The 12,911-nt window shown below is 50.6% G+C and overlaps 1 protein-coding gene across 5 annotated transcripts in view; it reads right to left on the bottom strand.

Moving 5' to 3' along the window:
• Positions 1-3,327: 3,327 nt before the first annotated feature.
• galnt13 (UDP-N-acetyl-alpha-D-galactosamine:polypeptide N-acetylgalactosaminyltransferase 13) overlaps positions 3,328-12,911 on the bottom strand; it is a 704,750-nt gene continuing 695,166 nt past the window's right edge. For 3 of the 5 annotated variants that reach the window (XM_038789560.1, XM_038789557.1, XM_038789558.1), the window contains one exon: positions 4,883-4,995. Coding sequence is in view for 2 of the 5 variants with exons in the window: in XM_038789559.1 (XP_038645487.1) it covers positions 4,855-4,995 (141 nt within the window). In the remaining 3 variants the exon portion in view is untranslated. Of the gene's footprint in view, positions 4,996-12,911 lie in introns of all 5 variants that reach the window. The other 2 variants (XM_038789559.1, XM_038789561.1) reach the window with 1 other exon arrangement.

Genomic DNA, 12,911 nt, shown 5'->3' with positions numbered 1-12,911 from the left:
GATGCCACCCGTGTGGTGTCGGCCTGGGTTGCTGCCATGAGCGGCACCACTCCCTGCTCCTGGACGTGGTTCGACTCCTCTAACAGCGTCTGCAGAGTTTGGAAGACAGCCGTCATCCCGCCATTGTGTCCCTGGGTTTCTTGATGCATCGGCTGTGCGGGTGGGTTGAGAAACTCCAGGAACTCGGAAAACGTCTGGGAGCCAGCTGGATGCTGGGCCTGGCCTGCCCTCCGCCAGTCCGGGCCCTCGGCTGCTCCGACCTCCACCTGCTGTACCTGCTCAGCTGTGATATGCGACCCAGACTGTGACCCAGGAGCCTCATCACTAAATAGCCCAACCGGGGTGAGTGTCTCTGGGATGGTGGATGGTGTGGGAGATAGCTGTGCCGCAAGCTCGAGGTCGTCTTGGGTGCACGCCTCCTCTATGTTATCGGCCAGCTGAGAGGCCGCAGGGCGTTCGCGGGCCATTTCCCTCTCTTTCTCTCTCACTGCGCTCTGGGCGTCCTGCTCCACAGATTCGGTTGGGGAGGATGGGACTCCCCGCTGATCGGGCACCCTCTGTCGTGCGGCCCTGGGTGCAGTCGGGGCAGATGCCTGTGTCCGTCTGGAGGCAGACGGCCCTGGTCGTTCGGCATCACGTCCTAGGGAAGAGAATGAAACGGGTTATTTAGAGACGCTCGGCCGGGCGCTGGACGGTCCCAGTGGGCAGGGTGTGAAGGGACAGAGGATGGGGGAGGTGTTCCAGTGGGCAGGGTGTGAAGGGACAGAGGATGGGGGAGGTGTCCAAGTGGGCAGGGTGTGTGAAGGGACAGAGGATGGGGGAGGTGTTCCAGTGGGCAGGGTGTGAAGGGACAGAGGATGGGGGAGGTCTCCAAGTGGGCAGGGTGTGAAGGGACAGAGGATGGGGGAGGTGTCCAAGTGGGCAGGGTGTGTGAAGGGACAGAGGATGGGGGAGGTGTTCCAGTGGGCAGGATGTGAAGGGACAGAGGATGGGGGAGGTGTCCAAGTGGGCAGGGTGTGTGAAGGGACAGAGGATGGTGGAGGTGTTCCAGTGGGCAGGGTGTGAAGGGACAGAGGATGGGGGAGGTGTCCAAGTGGGCAGGGTGTGTGAAGGGACAGAGGATGGGGGAGGTGTTCCAGTGGGCAGGGTGTGAAGGGACAGAGGATGGGGGAGGTGTCCAAGTGGGCAGGGTGTGAAGGGACAGAGGATGGGGGATGTGTCCAAGTGGGCAGGGTGTGTGAAGGGACAGAGGATGGGGGGGGGGGGGGGGGTGTTTGTCATGCAGGGTTGTCTCACTTGGTGCAGCTCCGCCAACCTCGCATTGCGCGATCTCCCCGGTGGCAGATCCCCCAACAAGGTCCAGTGCCCTCTGCTCAAACGTGGTAAGGGGGTGCAGGATGGGCGAACCCCCTCCAGTCTTGTTCCGCTCACGAGTGTTGTGAGCAGTCTTGTCCTGTTGGGGGAGGGGGCATAGGTATAGCATTACAATACGGCAGGTATCAGCATTCCGTTCAGATACTGGCACAGTTTGGGGGTCAAGTTGTAATAAGACCATTGCATCTCTCCACGGGGGCCAGAGCGCTGGGTCTGTGACTACTTTGTGAACCACCCTCAACTCACTCTGCCCCAATCCCCCCCCACCCCCCCCCCCCCATGCCGGGGGGGGGGGGGGGGGGGGTGATTAAGTAAAGGAGGGAGGGATGGTTGTGACCCGGGGGCACCCTCTTGGCATTTACCCTGGCAGCCCTGGTGAGGTCGTGCATCTTCTTCCGACATTGCTCTGCAGAGCGAGGGGTCTGCCCCACAGCACTGATGGCAGCAGCCACCTCACGCCAGGCCTGGCGCACCGCGCTGGCAGGGTGGCGATGCCCTCTACGCGGGCAGATTATGCCCCTCCTCTGCTCGATTGAATCCAGCAGCGTCTCGACGTCAGCCTCCAAGAATCGTGGGGCTGCTCTCCTTTGCTCCGACATCCTGGCCTACAGTTTCTGAGCTCGCCCGCGCCTTTTTACGGCATCGGGCGGCCTCACGTGGGCGTGTTCGTGTCGTCTTCGCGTTCCGGCGTCATCGCGCAGGTGATTTACGTGGCCCCGTCCCTAGCCCATTTCCCGGGCGTGAATACATCTGGAACGGGGCCATGTCGGGCCGTCGCAAAAGTCGGCCGTTTTCACGGCCGACTTTGCGATTTTCCGCGAGTGCGGAGAATCGCGTCCAAAATCTTTTAGTGTCTTCATCCTCTTCTCCTCACATTTCCAAAAATTTCCGTCCCACTTCCCTGGCTCAATTCTGTGGTTCCCTCGAATTGGCATTTCCCTTGACCCTGCCCCCAACCCGCAAAACTGCTTCCAAATCCTCAATGAAGCTATTATTACCGGACTCTCTGTGTATTTCCCCGGGGCGCTGTTGCTTGCGCCTCCAATCCCGACCCCCTACACAAAGACTCTTCGATTCTGACCCACTAGGAATCAACCCCTCTGACCCAACTCCGCATCTTCTCTACATTCGCCGACCAGTAATAATACATCAGGTTCGGAAGACCCAAACCCCCTGCCTGGCTTCCCCTCTGCAGCAGCACCTTTCTAACTCTGGCCACCTTCCCTCCCCAAATGAAACAGGTAATCATTCCTTCAATCTCTCTAAAAAATGCCTTTGTCAGGAAAATCAGCAGGCATTGGCAAATAAATAGAAATCACGGCAACACATTCATTTTAACCGCCTGTACCCGACCTGCCAGTGACAGAGGGAGACCATCCCACCTTGCCAGATCAGCTTTCACTCTCCCCACCAAACTAGATATGTTGTACCTGCGGAGCCCCCCCCCCCCCCCCCATCCCAAGCAACCTACACCCCCAGGTATCTAAAGTGAGTCACTGCCCTGTAGAATGGCAGCACCCCCCCCCCCCCCCCCCACCCACCCGAAGTGTATTTATGTATGTTCTATGTTTTTTCACGTATGGAACGATCTGTCTGGACTGTTCACGGAACACTACTTTTCACTGTGTCTCGATACATGTGACAATAAATCAAATCAATCAATCAACCAATCAGAACCTCAAACTAATGCGCCAAACTGAAGCAGAAATGAAACCAAATTGTTCTAATTCTTGATTTTGTCGTGGATTTGTCCCTCATGGTAGCTACAGATTTTTTCTGTTTGTAGTGCCTAAGCTGAAAAGCAGCTGCGTCTCTTTATTTTACTGCTGAATAAAAGAAAGATTTTATGATGTAATAAAACTTCTGAGCATCTGCTTTTGAATTTCATTGTAAGAATTCAACACACATAGGTTGTCAAGTTCTGAAAATGACAATTATTAAAACACAATTAAATTATGCTGGAATTGTTCATAAAATTTAATTTCTACAAAAATGTACAAATGGCTCAATTTACAGCAAAGAATACAATTACACCACCTGCAGGCTATTGTTAAATAGAGTACATATGATATAAACACTGGCCAAGCCAGTTTGACTGCTTAACGCATCAATTGATATTACACATGCTGTGTGGATTGAAACAGCTTCATCTCATGACCTCCTTAGGAAGCCAACATTTTAAAGAAACCTGCTGCAACCAGTTTTGGAACACATATGAGACACGTTACATCGAAAACATTTGAAACTCAGACTTCATGGGACATAAAAATAAAATATACAAAACATGGTTTCAGTCTGTAACCTACCATAGTTGGTCAATGCCAAAGGCATGACTTAAAGATACCAAAGCATTTTTATACCAGTTATATAACACTACAGGTTTAATTGTCCTTCTGAAAATGCAATCTTAAAATCAGAAACCTTGCTACATTAGTACCTAGATTTACAATCTACGAACAGGAATCCTTTTAAAAAAATTATGACTTCTTAAGGGGCAATTTAGCGTGGACTCCACACGGACAGTGGCCCAGCACCGGGATCGAATCCAGGTCCTTGGCACCATGAGGCAGCAGTGCTAACCACTGCGCCACCGTGCTGCACACAAACAGGAATCCTGCTGAAAAATATAAAACTGTCAGCAATACATTCTGATATATTGTATGGTCGAATACTCTATGTTGTGATGTTGAGATTTAAGCAGTGATTGATATGCAAATAGTATTTAGATGCAAATTAATTACTTTCTGTACAATTTGTTTATCGAATATCTGACCATGTTCCTGAATTATGCAGGACTAATCGTTAATCACATTTCCAAAAGTATCAATAATATATTCCCTGTATCCACAAAAGACTGTTGCAACATTGTATCAGGTATGTTCGCGTTATAGCTGAAAAGTGACAGTGGCTCCATCATTTTCTGATATTATACCATTTAAAACCTACCATAAGGTAGTAAGCAACATTCAGATTAACAGTTAAGGGCTAATCCAAACATTTAGAACAGGAATTAGACATTTATTTTGTTCTCCTAAAATATCTTTATCTTATTTGAACTGTTTTTTAAGGCATCCGTCCACATATCAATTTCTGAGTGATTCGCTGCTGATATTATTGGGTAATCTGGTTTTCAGTGGTGCTACCTTCAAAACCACGAGGATATATATCAGCTGATGAATTTCAAGTTTTTATGGTATTAACAATAGCACTCATCATGCTATTTATAGCTTTTAATGTGCTGCTGACTGAAGTAAATGCAAATTAGGAGTGGGCATGTGCAGACATGCCATGTTGTTGAGATAACAACAATCCCTAATGTATTTCTAATCAATCAGTCAAAAGCTCCTAAGATTTATTTTAGTCCACTCTGGATCACAGGAGGCCAAGTGTTCTTTGTAGATTTTATGTTAAGAGAAATACAAAGTGAAGGTTCGCACTGGGAACGCTGAAGAAATTGATTCAAATAATTTTTCACCACCTTCAGGCACTCCGGGTCATGTTGCGGAGCACCCACTGTTGTGTCCGGATTCCATCGCAGTCCTTCATGGTCGGAACCATTTTATCTTCCTCAGATGGCTCATCCAGGCACTGATTACTGTTTACGTGTCGCAGCGCTAATCTCTGGTGGATGGAGGAGTAAAGAAAACAATGAGTTGGGAAACATATTTAAAGACCAAATTTATTTTATAACAACAACATGTATTTATATATTTCCTGCAGTAAAATGTCCCGAGGTGTTTCACAGGAATGTTTATGAAACTGAATTACATAAGGGTATAAAAGCTTGGTCAAAGAGGTAGTATTTAAGGAACATCTGAAAGGAGGGGAGTGGGGTAGTGGGGCAGAAAGGTTTAAGAGGCAATTCCAAGCTTAGGGCTAGGAATTTGAAGTCATGGTCACCACAGTGGAGCGCTTAAAAGTGGAGGAGCGTAGAGATCTCAATGAGCTGAAGTAGGTTACGGAGGTTTGGAGGGGTGGTGATAGAATATAGTTTTATTTCCAGTTTTATTCATATAGGGGCGTGTTGAATGCATCTAGTAACAGAAGCAAAATATTAAAATTGTCTTGACAGAAATCTTTGGATCCTCACTGTCTTCAGGTAATGTCCCTGAGGACTGGAGAATCGCCAATGTTATTCCTTTGTTTAAGAAGGGTAGCAAGGATAATCCAGGGAACGACAGGCCGGTGAGCCGTCAGTGGTAGGGAAATTGCTGGCGAGAATTCTTCGAGACAGGATCTACACCCATTTGGAAGCCAGTAGACGAATAAGCGAGAGGCAGCACGGTTTTGTGAAGGGAGTACGTGTCTCACTAACTTGATAGAGTTTTATCGAGGAGGTCACAAAGATGATTAATGGAGGTAGGGCATTGGATGTTGTCTATACGGACTTCAGTAAGGCCTTTGACAAGGTCCCTCATGGCAGACTGGTACAAAAGGTGAAGTCACAGGGGATCACAGGTGAGCTGGCAAGATGGATACAGAACTGGCTAGGTCTTAGAAAGCAGAGAGTAGCAATGGAAGGTAGCTTTTCTGATTGGAGGGCTGTGTTCCGCAGGGTTCAGAACTGGGACCTTAGCTGTTCGTAGTATATATAAATGATTTGGAGGAAAATGTAACTGGTCTGATTAATAAGTTTGTGGACGACACAAAGGTTGGTGGAATTGCGGATAGCGGTGAGGACTGTCAGAGGATACAGCAGGATTTAGATTGTTTGAAGACTTGGGCGGAGAGATGGCAGATGGAGTTTAATCCGGACAAATGTGAGGTAATGCATTTTGGAAGGTCTAATACAGGTAGGGAATATACAGTGATGGTAGAACCGTCAAGAGTATTGAAAGTCAGAGAGATATAGGTGTACAGGTCCACAGGTCACTGAAAGGGGCAACAACCGGTGGAGAAGGTAGTCAAGAAGACATACTTGCCTTCATTGGCTGGGGCATTGAGTATAAAAATTAGCAAGTCACGTTGCAGCTGTATAGAACCTTAGTTAGGCCACACTTGGAGTATAGTGTTCCATTCTGGTCGCCACACTACCAGAAGGATGTGGAGACTATAGAGAGGGTGCAGAAGAGATTTACCAGGATGTTGCCTGGTATGGAGGGCATTATCTATGATGATAGGTTGAATAAACTGGGTTTCTTCTCATTGGAACAAAGGAGGGTGAGGGGTGACCTGATAGAGGTCTACAAAATTATGAGGGGCATAGACAGAGGCTTTTTCCAAAGATAGAGGGGTCAATTACTAGGGGGCATAGGTTTAAGGTGCAAGGTTTAGAGGAGATGGACGAGGCAAATTGTTTACATAGAGTGTAGTGGGTGCCTGGAACTCGCTGCTGGAGGAGATGGTGGAAGCAGGGACGAAAATGACGTTTAAGGGGAATCTGGACAAATACATAAATAGGATGGGAATAGAGGGATACGGACCCCGGAAGTGTAGAAGATTTTAGTTTAGACTGGCAACATGGTCGGCGCAGGCTTGGAGTGCCGAAGGGCCTGTTCCTGTGCTGTACTTTTCTTTGTTCTTTGAACCCAGTCAATTTCTTATATAATTAATTAACCATTTTATTCCATTGTATTCAGCACTAGGGACATATTGGTCTCTGTCTAATCAACTAATCAATTCTTTTTTTTTAGATTTTAGAGTGCCCAATTAATTTTTTCCAATTAAGGGGCAATTTAGCGTGGCCAATCCACCTAGCCTGCACATCTTTGGGATGTGGGGGCGAAACCCACGCAAACACGGGGAGAATGTGCAACTTCCACACAGACAGTGACCCAGAGCCAGAATCGAACCTGGGACCTCGGCGCCGTGACGCAGCAGGGCTAACCCACTGCGCCACCGTGCTGCCCAACTAATAAATTCTTAAGGTCTCCGCCAAGCAATGAGACATAGCAAAATGTGAGAAGACATATGCAGTACGTTTCCCAAGGCTGCGCTCAGCTAGTTTTGATAGGCACCAGTCAATCTTAAGTAATATCCAATGTTTGAATTTATTTTTTAACAAACAATTTTATTGAGGTATTTTAGACATATAGAAAAAGTGACATTGTACAGTACAAAAAAAAAGTCAAGACACAAATTTCAAATTAAACATAGTGCAAACCACGGTTCACAAACCACGCACGAACGTGCCTCAATATCCCTCTATTCTACCCTACGCCCCCCCCTCCTCCTCTCCCCCCCGCCCCCCCCCCCCCCCCCCCCCCCCCCCCCCCCCCCCCGACGCTTACTCCTCTGCAAATAAATCAATAAATGGCTGCCACCTTCGGGCGAACCCTAGTAGCAAACCTCTCAAGGCGAACTTGACTTTCTCCAGGACAAGAAAGCTCGCCATGTCCGATAGCCATACCTCAGCCCTCGGGGGCTTTGAGTCCCTTCATGCTGACAGTATTCGTCGCCGGGCTACCAGGGAAGCAAAGGCCAGAACGTCGGCCTCTCTCTCTTCCTGGACTCCTGGGTCGTCCAAAACCCCAAAGGTTGCCACCTCCGGGCTCATTACCACCCCAGTTTTCAATACCCAGGACATGACATCTGCGAATCCCTGCCCATACCCTCTGAGTTTAGGGCACAACCAGAACATGTGTACATGGTTAGCTGGCCCTCCGGCGCATCTAGCACACTTATTCTCTAGCCCGAAGAATCTGCTAATCCGGGCCACCGTCATGTGGGCCCGTTGCACAACCTTAAACTGGATCAGGCTGAGCCTGGCGCATGTGAAAATGAAATGAAATGAAAAAAAAAGAAAAATGTTGTGGTCGTGTTTACTCTGCTCAGGGCTTCTGCCCAAATACCGTCCTCCAGCTCCCCCCCAGGCTCCTCCTCCCACTTAGGCTTCAGGTCCTCGGTCTGCATATCCTCAGCTCTCATTAGCTCCTTGAAGACGTCTGAAACTCTACCCTCTCCCACCTCTCCCCTGGAAACTACCCTGTCCTGCCTCCCCTTCGGCAGGAGATGTGGGAAGTACGGCACCAGTCTGCGTACAAAACCCCTCAGCTGCAAGTATCTAAAGTCGTTCCCTCACGCCAGCCCAAACTTCTCCTCCAGGGCCCTCATGCTCGAAAAGCTCCCTTCCAGGAACAGATCCCCCATCCTCACAATCCCCGCCCTCCTCCACAGTCGATAACCCCCATCCATGTTCCCCGGGGCAAATCAGTGGTTGCCGCAGACTGGGGTCCACACCGATGCTCTTACCTCCCCTACACGCCTCCTCCACTGGCCCCAGATCTGAAGAGCTGCCACCACTATCGGGCCGGTGGAGTACCATGCCGGCGGAAGTGGCAGAGGCGCCGTGACCAAGGCTGCTAAGCTATTGCCCCTGCACGAAGCAGCCTCCATCCGCTCCCAAACCGACCCCGTACCCAACATCCATTTTCTTATCATCGCTATGTTGACCGCCCAGTAATAGTTGCTGAAGTTCGGCAACGTCAGCCCCCCTTCTTCTCTGCTCCTTTCAAGCATCACCCTCTTCACCGCGGGGACTTCTCTGCCCATACAAATCCCAGAATAATTTTATTCAGCCTCTTAAAGAACGACCGCGGGATAAAGATGGGGAGACACTGAAAAACAAACAAGAACCGCGGGAGAATCGTCATCTTAACACCCTCCCCGCCAATGCCAGCGGGAGCGCATCCCACCTCCGGACCTCCTCCTTCACCAGTCAGGACAGGTTGAGCTTATGCAACCTGCCCCAGTCCCATGCACCTGAATCCCCAAATATCGTAAACTCTCCTCCCCTAGCCTGAACGGCAACCCTTTCAGCCTACTCTCCTGCTCCCTAGCCTGAATTACAAACAACTCGCTCTTAGCCATGTTCAGTTTGTATCCGGAGAATCGGCCAAATTCCCTCAGGGTTGCCATAACACCGTCCATCCCCACCACTGGGTCCGATACATATAACAGCAGATCATCCACATATAACGAGACTCTATGTTACACTCCCCCCAGACCAGCCCTTTCCAGCCCCTAGAAGCTCTCAGTGAAATTGCCAGCGGCTCTTTGGCCAGCGCAAACAGCAGTGGAGAGAGAGGGCAGCCCTTTCTTGTCCCACGGTGCAGTCTAAAGCAGTCCGATGTCGTCCTGTTCGTCCTTACACTCGCCTCCGGGGTCTGATACAATAGCCTAACCCAGTCGATGAACTCCAGCCCGAACCCGAACCGTCTTAGTACCTCCCACAGATAATCCCATTCGACCTGGTCAAAAGCCTTTTCAGCATCTATCGCTACCACTATCTCTACCCCCCTACTCTCCGGGGGCATCATAATCACGTTGAGCAGCCTTCTTATGTTGGCCACCAGCTGCCTCCCCTTTAAAAACCCGGTTTGGTCCTCCACAATTACATCCGGTACACAGTCCTCAACTCTGGTCACCAAAATCTTGGCCTGTAACTTGGCGTCTACGTTGATCAAGGAGATCGGCCTGTATGACCCACAGGCCTCCGGGTCCTTATCCGGTTTCAGAATGAGCGAGATGGTGGCCTGCGACATCGTCTGGGTTAAACTCCCTCTGTCTCTTGCCTCGTTAAAGTCCCTGACCAGCACCGGCCCCACTATCCCGGCAACTTTTTGTAAAACTCCACCCGATACCCGTCCGGCCCCGGGGCTTTACCCGACTGCATGACCTTCAGCCCCCCAATACCTCTTCGATCCTGACGAAGGCCCCCAGTCCGTCCACCAACCCCTTCCCCACTCTTGGGAAGACCAGTCCATCAAGGAATCGCCTCATCCCCCCTGGTCCCCCGGGATGTTCCGAAGTGTGTAACTTCCTATAAAAGTCCCTAAAGACCTTGTTCAGCCCTGCTGGATCACCCACTAGATTACCTTCCCCATCCACTACCCTCCCTATTTCCCTAGCCACTTCCCTATTCCTTGGTTGCTGTGCAAGCATTCTACTGGCCTTCTCCGCCTGCTCATAAATCGCGCCTTTTACCTTTCTAAGCTGCTCTAAAGCCTTGCCTGTAGTCAGCACATCAAATTCGGCCTGCAGCCTCTGTCGTTTCCTGAGTAACTCTGGCCTCGGGGACTCCGCGTAACTCCTGTCCGTCCGTAGAATTTCCTTAATCAGTCGGTCCGTCTCTGCCCTGACTGTCTTGTCCCTGTACGCCCGGATTGAAATCAGCTCCCCTCTCACCACTGCCTTCAGTGCCTCCCCGAGCACCGCTGCCGAGACTTCTCCAGTATCGTTCACCTGCAGGTAATTCTGCATGCATTTCCTCAGCCTCTCACACACCGCCTCGTCCGCGAGTAGTCCAACTTCCAGCCTCCACGGTGGGCGTTGAAAGCTGTTCTTACAAAACTGCAGATCTACCCAGTGAAATGGCAATTACCGAATATTCGGCCCCCACCATTCCGGCCAGCAGGTCCCTACTCACCACAAAGTAGTCAATTCGAGAATACACCTTGTGGATGTGGGAGTAGTACGAGAACTCCCTCGCCGTCGATCGGATAAATCTCCACGGATCTGCTGCCCCCAATTGCTCCATGAACCCTCACAGTTCCTTTGTCATCACTAGCAACCTGCCCGTTCTTGAGCATGACCGGTCGAGTCCTGGACTGTATTAAAGTCTCCGCCCATGATCAACTTACGCAAGTCCAAGTCGGGGATCTTTCCTAGCAGCCTCCTAATAAAATCCACATCATCCCAATTAGGGGCATACACACTGACCAGGACTACTCTCACCCCTTTGAGCTTACCCTTCACCATAACGAGCCTGCCACCCCCATCCACGACTGTGCCCTTCGCCTCAAATTGTACCCTTTTATTAATCAGGATCGCAACCCCCCTCGTCTTAGAATCAAGCCCCAAATGAAAGACCTGACTGACCCAGCACTTCCTTAACCTAACCTGGTCTGCCACTTTCAGGTGCGTCTCCTGCAACAAGACTACGTCCGCCTTCAGAACCTGCAGATGCGCAAACACACACGCCCTCTTCACTGGCCTGTTTAACCCTCTAACATTCCAGGTGATCAGCCTGGTTGGGGGGCCCTCCTCCCCCTTTGCTCATCAGCCATCCCCTTTCCTTGGCCAGCCCTCCAGCCATGTGTCACGCTTCCTCTGGCCCGCCTCCTGGCCGGCTCCACCCATGACCTCCTCACTGTTACCATGCCCAGTTTCCATCCCTGTCAGCAGAACAACCCCCCCCCCCCCAGCAACACCATCCTATCACCTAACCCCTGCTCTAATCTAACTATATGGACACCCCCCCACCCCCCCACCTTGGCTCCCGTTGACTAGCTGCACTCAGCTATTCTAGGTCTCCCAGCCTCGGCACCAGCCCGTCTCCCACCCATTGTTCCCAGTCACCCCCTCCCCCCAACCCCTCCACACCACTTCCCCAAATCAGCCCTACTTAAGCAAACACTCTATACAAGTCATAAACAACCCCCACAATAGCACAATTCAAGTTAAACAAGAAGAAAAAAAGATAAGAAATAACAGGCACTCTTCAGTCCTACCCATACAGACACAGTAAAAGATTGAACAAAGTTCCTCTGAAGCATCCATTTTAACCCAACCCTTTTAACTGTTTTCTTTGTTAATTCTCCCCCAGCCAAACTCCAACTAAGCAAAGAGCCCAAACAGGAAACAGTCAGGAAAATCACGCAAAAAGCCCGCAAAAACACGAAAAAAAAGATACATCGCAAAAAGGAGAGACACCACATACTTAAAAGCTCTAACATGAGTCCAAACGTCCTCAGCTCAGGGCCAGCCCTTGCTTCTTAACGAAGCCCATCGCCTCTTCGGGTTCCACGAAATAGTGGTGCTGACCCTGAAAGGTAACCCACAGTCGCACCGGAAAAAGCAGCCCGAATTTCACCTTGTTTTTATACAGTATCTCCTTCACCAACCTGTAGCCTCCCCTCCTCTTGGCCACCTCCGCGCTCAAATCTTGGTACACACGCAGGGTGCTATTGTCCCAAATACAGCTTTGTGTGCTCTTTGCTCATTGCAGCACCCGTTCCTTGTTCCGGTACCTGTGAAAGCGTACCACCATCGCTCGTGGTGGACCCTCTTGTCGCGGCTGCCTCACCTGCACTCTGTGTGCCCTGTCCACCACCGATGGGCGCAGGAACACCTCATTCCCCAGCAACTTCTGAAACATACCCTCCACATATGCAGCAGCGTCGAGCCCCCTCTGCCCCCTCCGGGAGCCCCACGACTCTCACGTTCTGCCGGTGAGATCTGTTGTCCAGGTCCTCCAACCTTTCCAGAAGCGCTTTATGCTGGTTCCTCAGCCTCCGAATCTCCACATCCCCCACCGTTTCAAAGTCAGCCTGCTCCTCCACTGACTTCTCCGACTGCTGGAGCTTCTCAGCCTGATCATCCAGCCGTTTTGCCATCCGTTCAATCGACTTCTGAAGCGGCTCCAAGTTGTCACGCTTCAAAGCCTACTGCATAGTCTGCAGCAGCAGCTCCATTGTGGGCTGGGCTGTCGGCTCCTTGCTCTGAACACCAGCCATGCTGGTCTCTCGCACAGCCTCCACTGTGCCATTACTCGACCACTTCTTCTGCTGTTTACGGTCCCTCCGGCTTCTTGGGTC

The sequence above is a fragment of the Scyliorhinus canicula genome, chromosome 2, assembly GCF_902713615.1.
Source record: "Scyliorhinus canicula chromosome 2, sScyCan1.1, whole genome shotgun sequence".
NCBI lineage: Eukaryota > Metazoa > Chordata > Chondrichthyes > Carcharhiniformes > Scyliorhinidae > Scyliorhinus > Scyliorhinus canicula.
Note: the sequence above shows the minus strand (reverse complement) of the source record. Positions and strands in the feature narration are given on the sequence as shown.